The sequence below is a fragment of the Petaurus breviceps genome, unplaced genomic scaffold (assembly GCF_028583685.1).
Source record: "Petaurus breviceps papuanus isolate PSGF00001 unplaced genomic scaffold, PetGlider_PUasm1.0 128, whole genome shotgun sequence".
NCBI lineage: Eukaryota > Metazoa > Chordata > Mammalia > Diprotodontia > Petauridae > Petaurus > Petaurus breviceps.
In genome coordinates this window covers 12,597,064-12,609,445 of record NW_027185664.1, presented here as the reverse complement: position 1 = coordinate 12,609,445, position 12,382 = coordinate 12,597,064, and the positions used below count along the sequence as shown (strand labels likewise).

General features: G+C 39.9%; 1 protein-coding gene across 1 annotated transcript in view; it reads left to right on the top strand.

Annotated features, from left to right (window-relative positions):
• DCC (DCC netrin 1 receptor) overlaps positions 1–12,382 on the top strand; it is a 1,052,419-nt gene that overhangs the window by 333 nt on the left and 1,039,704 nt on the right. The window contains exon 2 of the mRNA XM_069102085.1: positions 98–188. Coding sequence (XP_068958186.1) covers positions 98–188 — 91 coding nt within the window. The remainder of the gene's footprint in view (positions 1–97; positions 189–12,382) is intronic.

The window sequence follows — 12,382 nt, the reverse complement described above, 5'->3', positions numbered from 1 at the left end:
TCTCTCTTTTTGTCTCTGTCTCCCTCTGTCTCTGTCTCTCTGTCTCTCTCTGTCTGTCTGTCTCTTATTAAGATTCAGATGAATTTTAATAAAAAAGACATTTGGCTCCACCAGTGGCCAGGGGCAGAGAAGGCCTTGGCAGAGGGCCCCAACACCGCTGCCCCATCTGCATAGTATTATCCACATGAGTAAGTTCTCTCCTTTGAAATCAACAGGACCGTATGGCAATGTTCAGATCTGAAATTATTTCAAATGGGTTCCTGTGTAGTTACAACTCTGTACTTGCAATCTTTGTGATTTCAATTTGGAAAGTCGTTCAAGTGAATAATTTAATGTAGGGCTGTTCCTTCTGTTTTCCCTTCAAGCTCACAAAATTCTAAAAATAATGTGATTATGAGCAAACTTCCAATGTGCATAATAGGACAGTAGGGGGGTTGCAGATCTATTTGCTCCAGTGTAAAAGGCCAGATCTGACTTTAATGTAGTGATTTGGCATGGTGTTTTATTAAGACAAGTTGTAGTTGTTTGGAGCCAACTCTTGCCTTTGACTTACACAGAATAGAGAAGTTTGGCTGTAAAAACACTCAACATAATGATGATTACAGCATAGCAAAGGTGTTGATGCTTTCACACACTGGCACATTTAATTACAATGGGCATACAGACTGTCATAATGTATGTAAGAGGGAGAAGAGGAACACATCAAAACCACTCTGACCAAGGCAAAGGTGTCACAGTGAATAGATTCCTTGACTTAGAGCCAGGAAGACCTGGAGTCAAACCAGTTCCAGACATTTAATGTCTTTGAGCCTCAGTTTCTTCAACTGTAAGATGGGTATAATAATAGCATATACTTTATGGGGTTATTGTGAGGATCAAATGAAATAACATATAAAATACTTTGCAAATCATAATGTCATATAAATGTTAGCTATTATTGTTAACTTTATTATAAACATCAAGATTTAAAGCAAAACAAACAACAAATGCAAAAACAATAGAGGGGTGGCTAGGTGGCAGTGAGTAAAGCTCTGGCCCTGGAGTCAGGAGGACACAAGTTCAGTTCTGACCTCAGACACGTAACACCCACCCACACACACACACACACACACAAAACTAGCCTTATAACCTTGGGCATGTTACTTAACCCCAGTTCCCCTCCAAAATAAAAGCAAAAACAAACAAATAAACAAAACCAGAACAAACAAAACAAAATAACCTTGCAAATCACCTTTGCTATTACCCCTTTCATTTTGTAAATAAGGAAATCACACCTAGAAGGAAAGCAATACAATGATCTGCCCAGGTTCACATTACCAGTAAATCCTTAACCAGAATCCAGATAATTTGACTTTCATTCTATTATTTCTTTGATTGTTTATTGTCTCCAGGTATGTGCTTCACTAGGCCTTGAAGCCGAGAAATTTTTAAAAAATAATTAATTTTTATTGTAGAAAATTTCAGGTTTGTAGAAATATAAAAACATTTTATATTGAAAATAATTTTCCTAAAATAAGAAAGTAGGATTGAAGTTAATGTGACTTTGAGAAGATCACCAGTCCATTATTCTAAGGTTGCAGGAAGACACTTCTCCTTCCTGTCTTCCCTACACAAAAGAGGGCAGTTTTACATGAATTATGATATTATTTACTTAAATTTTAAACTTCGTTACATGCCATGATAGTCCCTTTTCTGTGACTCTGACTCAGATTCTTCATGCTTTTGTTTAAGCTCATCTCTTTTTGTTCAGCTATCAGTACAAATGAAGAAGTGTTGCTCTCCATCTTCAATGGTCTAGACACCAATTGGGGAAGCTGATCATTAAGCAAAGTACCATTAACCAGGCTGTAATTTCAGGTTAGTTGTATTGTCAGCTGCATGCAGGCTTTTCTGCAGGCACAGGTTAGTTAGAGGGACAGGTTTCTTTATCAGTTCTTTTCTACATGATATAACCTTGTTGCCATTTTGGATAATCTGTTAAAGCTTTATCCAAAGGAGCTATAAGTGGGGCTATCCAAGTACGCGCATATTGGGGTCATCCAGTGGTGTAGTGGAAATAATTATGAACCGAGAGTCAGAGAACCTGGATTCAAGTCCTGCCTCTGATGTTTACTACATAGAAGTGACTTGCACAGAGTCACAAACCTGAGTGTTTGAGGGAATGAACATTTAAACTCAAGTTCTCCTGACTCTATCTACTGCTTCTCCAGACATTATCATGGTCATATTATTTTGACATAAAGGGTTAGTGAAGCTTCTGCCCTTCCTTCCCTTTCACCAGTTGGTGAAATTTTATCTCTTCTCTTCTCTCATTTCCAGAGGGATGTGAATCATAGCAATGCTATGGTCACTGTAAGTTCAACCTGTCCCAGGTGACCCTGGGCAAGTCATTTCACTTTCCTTAGCCTATTTCTTCATCTATTTAACAAAGGTTTTAACTAGATGATCTCTAATGTCCCTTCTGGTTCTAAATCTATGATCCTATGGTCCAAATCACTTAATCTTCCTGGGTCTCAGTTGCTTCATCTTTACAGTGAAGGGGTTGGAATACATCATCTTTGAGATAATGTACAAGTGGAGATTTATGGCACTGTGATTTGTTTCCAGTTGGCCCCATTTAATCTGGATGTTTTTCTTCTTGCTTGCCTCCTCAGCTCACATAATTGATTTTCTTCTCAATGACTTGACATGAGTTTCTTTTCCAAGAAGTCAGTTCTTTTCTGACTCCGGGGTTTGTCCAAGTTATGCATCATATATTATTCAAATTTACCTTGGGCTCTCGATTATTCTATAATCTTCCCCTTCTTAAAATGACAAGATGTAATACATCCTGTGCAGAAAAAGTTCCCAATTAGTCCTGTCATTACTAAGTCAAACATAGAATGACTCCTGCCTTTATAGCCTATTTGTAACTAGTTTATATATACATATGTACATAATATATGTACGTTTTTATGTATATACACAAAGAAAGAAATATATATGTATATTACTTATTGTATTTGTCATCTTCCATATCAGATTGTAAGCTCTTTGAGAGCAGGGAACCATTCTGTTCTTTCTTATATCTCTAAGTAACCAGTATAGGCTAAAAACACAGAGAATTGGCCCTGGGCAAAAATTCTGAAATATGTGAATCATTTCCAGCTTTCTGGAAGTTTCTATCAATCTGTATGAAGGAGGAAGACCTCCTCCTCTTCCGTTGTCTCTTTTCTTCCCCTTTATTTTCTCGTCCCTTCTCCTAAGCTATCGTCTGCCTGGGAACTCAACTAATATGACCGCTTCTCTGTAGAAGATCAGATATTAGACATTTACAATAAAGTAAAAATTCAAATCTAAGTGTTCCCTCTCCCAGAGGCATTTGCATTTGAGGGTTCATCTCTAAGGGTGGAATGAAGTGCTTTCTCCACTCGTAAATGAACTTAAAGTGTCATGGTGTAGGTCAAACATTTTTGGAACATGAGGAACCCTTCGTTTCTGGGAGAGGGGAGAACAATATTCAACAAAGCATTGAATTTGGAGCCTGAGCTAGCTTTGTTTCCTTGCAGAGTTGCATGCCATGTTTGTGACCCTGAAAATTCATTTTATCTTACTGGACTTCCATTTCTTCAACAAAAAGTGAAGAGGTTGGATTCTGTGTTCAATAAGATCCTTTCCAGTATTAACCCTGTGATCCTATGAGCACTGTAGGTAGCCACTTAGCTTACTATAATAAGACTGATCTGGGCACATAATGACTACTAAAAACTCTAGTTGCTGTACCACCACATTCCTCCCTGACACACTAGCACCTCTGGGAGGAGGAAGTCACTGTGCAAGAGTTCCCTGGGCTCCTGGAGTAGCAAATACTACATGAAGGCTCACATAAAGTGACTCTGAGGACTGCTCTAATCAATGTACACACACACACACACATAGGAAAAAGCATGCACACATACACACATACATATGTATGTTGTTCAGTTATTTCGGTAATGTCAAATGACCCCATCCGGCATTTTCTTGGCAAAGATGTTGGAGATGTTTGCATTTTCTTCTCAGGCAGATCCATTTTGTTAGGCAACTGGGGGTTAAGTGATTTGCCTAGGGTCATACAGCTGGGACATGTCAGAGGTTGGATGTGAACTCAAGTCTTCCTTACTCTAGGTCCACTACTCTATCCACCAGATGCCTCTGTATATTTTACATGTTCATTCCCCATTGTATAGAAAGTTGCTTGAAGGTTGTTTGCTTCTCAAATTCTATTCTGTCTTTGGACTGTCAGGATACAAAGGATTGGAGAGTAAGCAACCTGCTAAAAAGCTTCCAGCTATTGCCAAACATCAGTTATGTTAGACAGTAATACAATGCAATAATTTTTTATATGGCATCTCTCTTAGCAAAATAGCACAAACAGTTTCATACATGGTAACAGTCTATGAAGGCAGCAGCAAACTATCTGAAATGACAGTGTGTGACAAGCAGTGGGTGGCAGCCATAGGTAGCTCCAGGTGATGGGAATAATGGTTTAAAGGCCATGATTGGAGGGAAGAGAGTGAGTTTCTAGGGAAGGAAGCAGCATATTGAGGAAAATTGTATTGCTTTATATGAAAGGGAATTAGGATGTAATAAGTGAGATCAAACAGATGAGCTTGATTTAAATGGCACTTGGAAAGAGTCTTATGTATACAGACAATGAAGACTGAGTCAGACCGTGAAGATGGTGAAAATGTGAAAGTCTCCCTAAAATGTCTATCCCCAAAAGGTTTCCCCCCCCCCACACCAGTTTCTTCTTGCCACAGGCCATCCTGTGTACTGGCTGCCAGGAATATCTCATACGTCTTTTGCATCCTTCGTCTCCTCTTCACTTTCATTTACAATGGCTCCCCAGTTCCCTTGGGTTAAAAATCTAACCTCTTGGTAAGGAATTTGAAACCTTCACTTAAGTACTCCATTGTCCCCACACCTTCAATCTGCTCCTCCTTTTCAGTGTTCCTCCTCCTACACAGATTTGACATCATTTGATCCTCACTTTCACCTTAAGAAGACAAGCAGTGGGGCGGCTAGGTAGCACAGTGAGTAAGAGCACCAGCCCCAGAGTCGGGATGACCTGGGATTGAATCTGGGCTCAGACACTTAGCACCCACCTAGAAACACTTGGCTGTGTAACCTTGAGCAAGTTACTTAACCCCAATTGCTTAGGGGCGGCCAGATGGCTCAGCGAGTAAGAGCACCAGCTCCAGCAAAATCACCGGCCCCAGTGTTGATGACCTGGGGATTGAATCTGGGCTCAGATACTTACCACCACACCCAGAAATAACTGGCCGTGTAACCTTGAGCAAATTAATTAACCCCAATTGCCTAAAAAAAAAAAAAACAAGTAGCATATTATAATCATCTGTTGACAAAGAAATTGAACCACTGGAAAGTTAAATAATGATGTATAAATAATGCAATATCCACAATGCCTATGGCAATTATAAATATGCTGATGTGGTTATTAATCACATAATATACCAAGCTCTCTATATAGGGGATAAAGCTAGAACATTTATTAAAATATCAAATAACTGAGTCCCCAAACCAGAAAGTCAAAGCCATCACAGTAGTTATGAAGTTGGCACATGTAGTTAATGTAGTAAACAACCACATTCTCAAGCCCTTAAAACAGAACAGATTACCTCAGGTAAAGGTCCTCCTCTCCCCACTCACAGCAACTGCTCAGCATCCAGGAAGAGTGGTCCCAGCAGCTTCAGCGCCTGCTGTTCCAGTCTCTGGCAGTCCTTAGCAGAAATTCTGGCTGGCTCATAAAAAAGGGGTTCATACCTCTGCCTCCACCTTGGCCACTACTGCTGCTGCTGCCGCTGCCAGTCACCACAGCAACTCTAGCTTGGCTGCCGCTTCCTCTTGCCCCACCCCTTCCTGCTACGTCAGCAAGTCCAATGGGGCATGGAAGATCTTTAAATCCCATAACCCTTTCATTGGGCCCCAAGATCTTTCATGTCCCTTACTTGGCAAAAATACATTAGGAATAACTGGTGTCCACAGAATTTTACAACAATATAACAAGGATAAATAAACAATAAACACAGAAAACCATATTTTAGGGTGGGGCTTGAGCACAAGCTCCCCATCATTCCCTCCTGCTGCTGAAATCGGATGTAGAGCTGTCCCTGTCCTAAGGGGTCCCATTTGAGAGGTCAGTTCTTAATGTGCTTGATTCCAGGTCCAGGGGTGACACATCCCAGTTGCAGACAGGGGGTGACATCCAGCTTAAGCTATCAGGCATCTACAGGTGGAGGGTACCAAGCCTGCGGAAACAAATCTAGCAAGCAAGGTGAACAGACAAAAAGCCAAGAAGAAGCAAAGAGACAATAATCAGACTATTGTAGCCTCACTCCTGGTAGAATATGTGAGTTAAAGGTACAATTTTGTAATCATCTTCTCTGGAATAAACAATAGTTACAGTGTTATCCCTCCCATGTGCTATAATCTCTGCAGCCTTTGGAACATCATCTGGCTTCCGTTTTAACCATATTTAGCTCCTGATTTTATTCTATCAGTACAACCAAATCCTTCAGTTCCTCTGACAGTTATTTTGGAAGGAGGGTCAGTTTTTTACAAGTGGTATTGTTTTATAAGGAACGATAATCACTTGAACTATCCTATCATTTTTGTGAATCTGTATGGGCCCTTCACCTAAATTATGGAATGTCACAATAATTTCTCCTTGATAATTAGAATCTATTACTCCAGCCAATACATGTATTCCTTGAGCTGCTAATCCTGATTTGGGTAAAATCTGTCCAAAGTCATTTTTAGGGATTCTTATGCATATCCCAGTGGAGATTTTTCTTATTTCTTTTCTGTCCAACCAAAAGTCCTCTAAACAATGTAAATCATACTCCACCGAACCAGGTGGTACTGGGTACAGTGCTGGGACATCTGGCTTCAAGGTCCAATACTCAATATTTGGGATCTTATGTGTTTGTTGTTTTCTAATTTGCAGATTGGGGGTCATCATTTTGGCTAGAGGTGTACTTCCTCCCAATGGTCTATTATTCAAATTACGCAAAGCCATGAAGAAATTATCTTTCCAATGTTGATATGAATTATTGGAACTTAACTTCCTCAACTGTTCTTTCAGTAATTCATTCATTCTTTCAATTAACCCAGATGCTTCTGGATAATATGGAATATAATATATCCATTCAATATTGTTTAGTAAATAATACTTCTTCATTTCATTATCTTTGAAATGTGACCCATTGTCACTTTGAATCTGCACTGGGGTTCCATAATATAGACTTATGAGATCTAGAGTATTACAAGTGTTTTTCTGGGCTGCATTCTTATAAGGACAAGCCACTAGTACACCTGAATAGGTGTCAACACAAGTACATATAAAACTGAATCCTTTATCTAGTGGTAGTGGACCAATATAATCTATTTGCCAGATTTGGCCTGGGACTTTTCCTTTTGCTATCTCTCCAGTTACTACCCAAGGAACTGTTTGCTTCTTTTTCCAATTGACATATATGACATTCTTCTGCTATCTGTTTTAAGAATGAATGAGAGATACTAATACCTCAATCTTGCACCCACTGGTGTGTGGCCTGGACCCCAAAATGGCCTGCTGTTTGGTGGACCCATTTTGCTAATCAGTGGATTATCAAAGTGGGGACAATTAGTTCAGTAGCAATCTTTGCCAGTCAATCAGAATGAGCATTGAACTTGCCTTCTGGCATGGTGAGGGCCATGTGAGCATCTACATGAAAAACTGACAAGTCAGTGACCAAAGACATGTTCCAGATATCTTCGCATAATTCTTTGCCCCAGACTTGTTTTCCATGAATTTCCCAATTTTCATTTTTCCACATGGGCATCCATGTAGCTAACCCATTAGCTACCGCCCATGAATCAGTTAATATATGACACTGTCCTCCTTGTTCTATTTTGATGGCTTGATGTACTTCCATAAGTTCAGCATATTGGCTACTTCCACCTATCCCAGTACTTTCCAAAGTCCTTCTAGTACATGGGTTAAAGGCTACTGCTTTCTAATGTCTTTTTTGGCCCAAATATTCCGCTGTCCCATCAGTAAACCATGCATGTCTCTTTTGTTCTGCAGTTAATACATCATATCCCTCATTCCATTTTACAGAGGATTGTACCAACTGTTGCTTGAATCAGGGGGTGTGTCATTCCTCTCAATTTCTATGTTTGCTTCATGAACAGTAGCTTGTTCCTGGACCACATGAGTCCTTCTAGTTTGTTCTTCTGAATGCTGTGACACAGAAGAATCCTCAGGCAAACCAGCCAACTCCCTAGCCATGTGAGATCTTTCCTCCAGCAGCTTATCCCTACTTTTACACATAAGGTGATAACTTGTTAGCAGGACCCAGCCTCTCCTGCACACTCCTGCCAGTTCTTTGCCTGGTTCTATGGTTATTCCTTGCAAACATCTTTCCAAATCTCCAGGTTTTTCCTCTTTTAGTCTTGGTTCCCTGTTTTCACAGGGCTCTGTGCTTTTGGCCCATTCTCCAGCTAGAGAGGAATAAGGTAAATCCTCCCATCCTGGGATAGCCATTTCTCCCTCCAAAGCACCCCTGCCTCCAAATAGAGGCCTGACATTTTGTGATCCCATCCTCATCACCAAATGTATCTACAATGCAATATTCACAATGCCTATGGCAATTATAAATATGCTGATGCGGTTATTAATCACATAATATACCAGGCTCTCTATATGGGGGATAAAGCTAGAACATTTATTAAAATACCAAGTAACGGGGCGGCCAGGTAGCACAGCAAGTGGGAGCACCGGCTCCAGTGTTGAGAAGACCTGGAGATCGAATCCCAGGCTCAGACACTTAGCACCCACCCAGAAACACCTGGTCGTGTAACCTTGAGCAAGTTACTTAACCCCAATTGCTTAGGAGCGGCCAGGTGGCTCAGCGAGTAAGAGTACCGGCTCCAGTGTTGGGACGACCTGGAGATCGAATCCCGGGCTCAGACACTCAGCACCACACCCAGAAATAACTGGCCGTATAACCTTGAGCAAGTTACTTAACCCCAATTGCTTAAAAATAAAATAAAATAAAATAAAATACCAAGTAACTGAGTCCTCAAACCAGAAAGTCAAAGCCATCACAATAGTTATGAAGTTGGCACATGTAGTTAATGTAGTAAATGCCCACATTCTCAAGCCTTTGAAACAGAACAGACTACCTCAGGCAAAGGTCATCCTCTCCCCACTCACAGCAACTGCTCAGCATCCAGGAAGAGTGGTCCCAGCAGTTCCAGCCCTCCCACCCGCCACAGTTCCAGTCCCTGGCAGTCCTCAGCGGGAGTCCTTAGCAGAAATTCTGTCTGGCTTATAAAAAAGGGGCTCACACCTCCGCCTCCACCCCAGTCACCACCAGTCACCACAGGAACTCTAGCTTGGCTTCCACCTCCTCCACCTCCACTCCTTTCTGCTACATCAGCAAATCCAATGGGACATGGAAGATCTTTAAATCCCATAACCCCTTCACTTGGCCCAGACTGCACTCCTAATTTGTGAGTCAGTTGGAGTTGAGTTCAAAGAGTCCTATTGCTAATCTAATGTTCTTTCCTTGAAACATCAAAACTCATCTCTCAGAATACCCTGCATTCAAGCAGTTTTCCCTTCCTGACATGCCTTACTACCTCCTTTGCCCCAGTTCATCAGTATATCTGCCTCTAAGACCAACTGGAAGACCCATCTCGAAGGAATCTCTCAGATGAAGGTCTCTGCATAGTGACTGTTTTCTAACTTTCTAGGCCTAAATATTTACACAGATTTGTGTTTTCTTATCTCTGTTATAATCTAAATTACTGCTTCTTTCTGGCTTTAGACCAGCAGTTTTCAAACATTTTGGTCTCAGAACTATTTTAGAGTCTTAAAAATTTTTGAGGATCACCCCACCAAAGGCGTAGGTTGTATCTATCAATATTTAGCACAGAAATTAAATTTTCTTTGAATAATTATGAAAAAATATTGAGCTTGTGGATTTCCTGAACAGGTTTTCAGAACTTTTTGGGTTACTCAGAACACATGTTAAGAACGACTGCCTTTGACAAGAAACTTTCTTAAGGACAGGCTGTATTTTCTACTTTTATGACTTTTTTGTTCCATCCTTCTAAACTATTTATCTCATTTCCCTGTGTCTATAACCCTGTTAATAATGGAGTGATCTTGGACATCCTTATTGACTGTATAAGTAAAAGAATGAGTGCCGTAAGGAATTTTTAAATGCATTAATAAAAGAGAAAAGTATCTGGTCCCTAGAAATATCTAAAATTTTGTCAGCATATTTAGGAGAGGGAATTGGTAAATGGTGGGGGGGGGGTGTATCAGAAATTCATACAATGATAGATGTTTGAGCAGGAAGGGACATTAGAAATCACCTAATAGATATCCTTCCTTTTGCTGATAAGTAATCTAAAACCATAAGCTGAAATAATTTACTTTAGGGTACACAGTAAAATCTGTCATTGTCAGAATTTTAACCCAAGATGAAGTGTTCTTGGGTCAAGGCTCTATCTAAAAGAGCACACTGAAGAAACTTAAAGGTTTGTGTTTGTGTTTGTCCCAACCTAAGTTGGGACACAAGTGAAATGAAAATGTGACAGAATCATAAAACAAAGATCTTCAAGATTATTTAATCCAGTTTTTGCCTTAGTTGCTAATAAATAAGATTATTACTGATTTACCTGGTATAGAGGAAAAGTGTGAGTACCTTCTTTGACAATAGCAGAAAAAAATGCTTTCAAGTTGGAGGTTGTGGATGTTTTGCTTCAGAGGTAATAGATTTCACCTGTGGGAAAACAAAAAGCAAAAATCAGAACCCTCTAGTTGAGGATTTTGTGCATGAAGAACTTTATCTCAGTCTCTCTGTTCTCACTCTCCTTCTCCCTTTCCTCTCTCTCCCTCTCCCTCTCCTCCCTCTCCTTCTCCCCCACCCTTTCCCTTTCCCTTTCCCTTTCCCCCTCTCTCTATCTCTTTCTCTCTCTCTTACATGAATTTACTCTAAATGTTTTCTCTGTTAAAGCATCTTGAACTTTCATAGATCATTACAATTGAATTCCTATGACTTTAAATTTATGACTTGTAAGTATAGTGTGAGTACAATGGGCGGCTTAGTGGAGAGAATGCTGAGCCAGGAGTTAGGAAGACCAGAGTTCAAATGTGACCTCAGACTATTACTAGCTGTGTGACCCTGGGCGAGTCATGACTTCTTTTTTGCCTTAATCCACTGGAGAAGAAAATGGCAAACTACTCCACTATTTTTTCCAAGAAACTCCAGGGACAGGATTGGCATGATATGGTCCACAGGGTCAAGTAAAGTCAGAAACAACTGAATGACAACAATAAAGTATAGTGCTACAGAAACACCTATTATTTATGGGGTTTTGGGTTTTTCTTTTTTGCTTGATTGTTCATTTGTCTAAATTTCTGAGAGCAAAATGCTTTTTTTTTCCACTGTATAAGCTGGATGCTTCTGTGGGTTAAGATGAGGTCTTAGAAAGAGTGTTTGGATGGCACCTGCAAGTGCAAAGAATAACAATGTTTCAGGACTTTGAGTGCTTCTCTCTCATTTGCTTTGCGTAAGATTCGAGGAAAGAAATAATCCATATTCATCTCATCTACTCCAGGAGATGGGCACTCAATATTTATCTTAAAATTTAAAACTGTTAAGCATGTGAGTTAATGACCCACAGGTCATTTTTATTTGTCTGATTTTTAATTTCCTTTTATTGGAAGTGCTGGATTTACTTAAAGTAAAATAAAATGATATCTAGATATTGTAACTTATCATGAGATCTGTGCTCATGGGGAATGGCTGAACATGTTTACTAAGAGAAAAATTGGAGAAAACTCTTGCCTGACTTTCATTCCTGGGCTAACCAAGGTTGAGATTTCTTTGGTTCATGGAAGGTTTTTTGGAATTAGACTACGTACAGGCTATTTTTTTTTCTTGAAATGGATTTGGGTTTTGAAAACTCAGAACAATATATTCATATACCATGGCCCTTCAGCTTTATGGTAAGCTTTCATTACAGTAGAAAGAAGTCTTTTGCATTTGCAGGCATTCAGGCACTTGTTTCCCTAACTTTGATTTACTTGCAATGACATGGCTTAATGGTATTTGAACATAGAATATTTTTACTCCTTCCCTGCCAACAACTGAATCATAATTTCAGTGTTTCTACTTCAGGGTATGGGTCCATAGTGATAGAAAATGTGGCTGTCATCCAGACAAGCTCATGATCTCCTGGATGGAATAAGTGCTTTCCCAGGATAACATTTACTATTCATTCCTCATTCATATTCTCTCTCTCTCTCTCTCTCTCTCTCTCTCTCTCTTCTTCCTCTCTC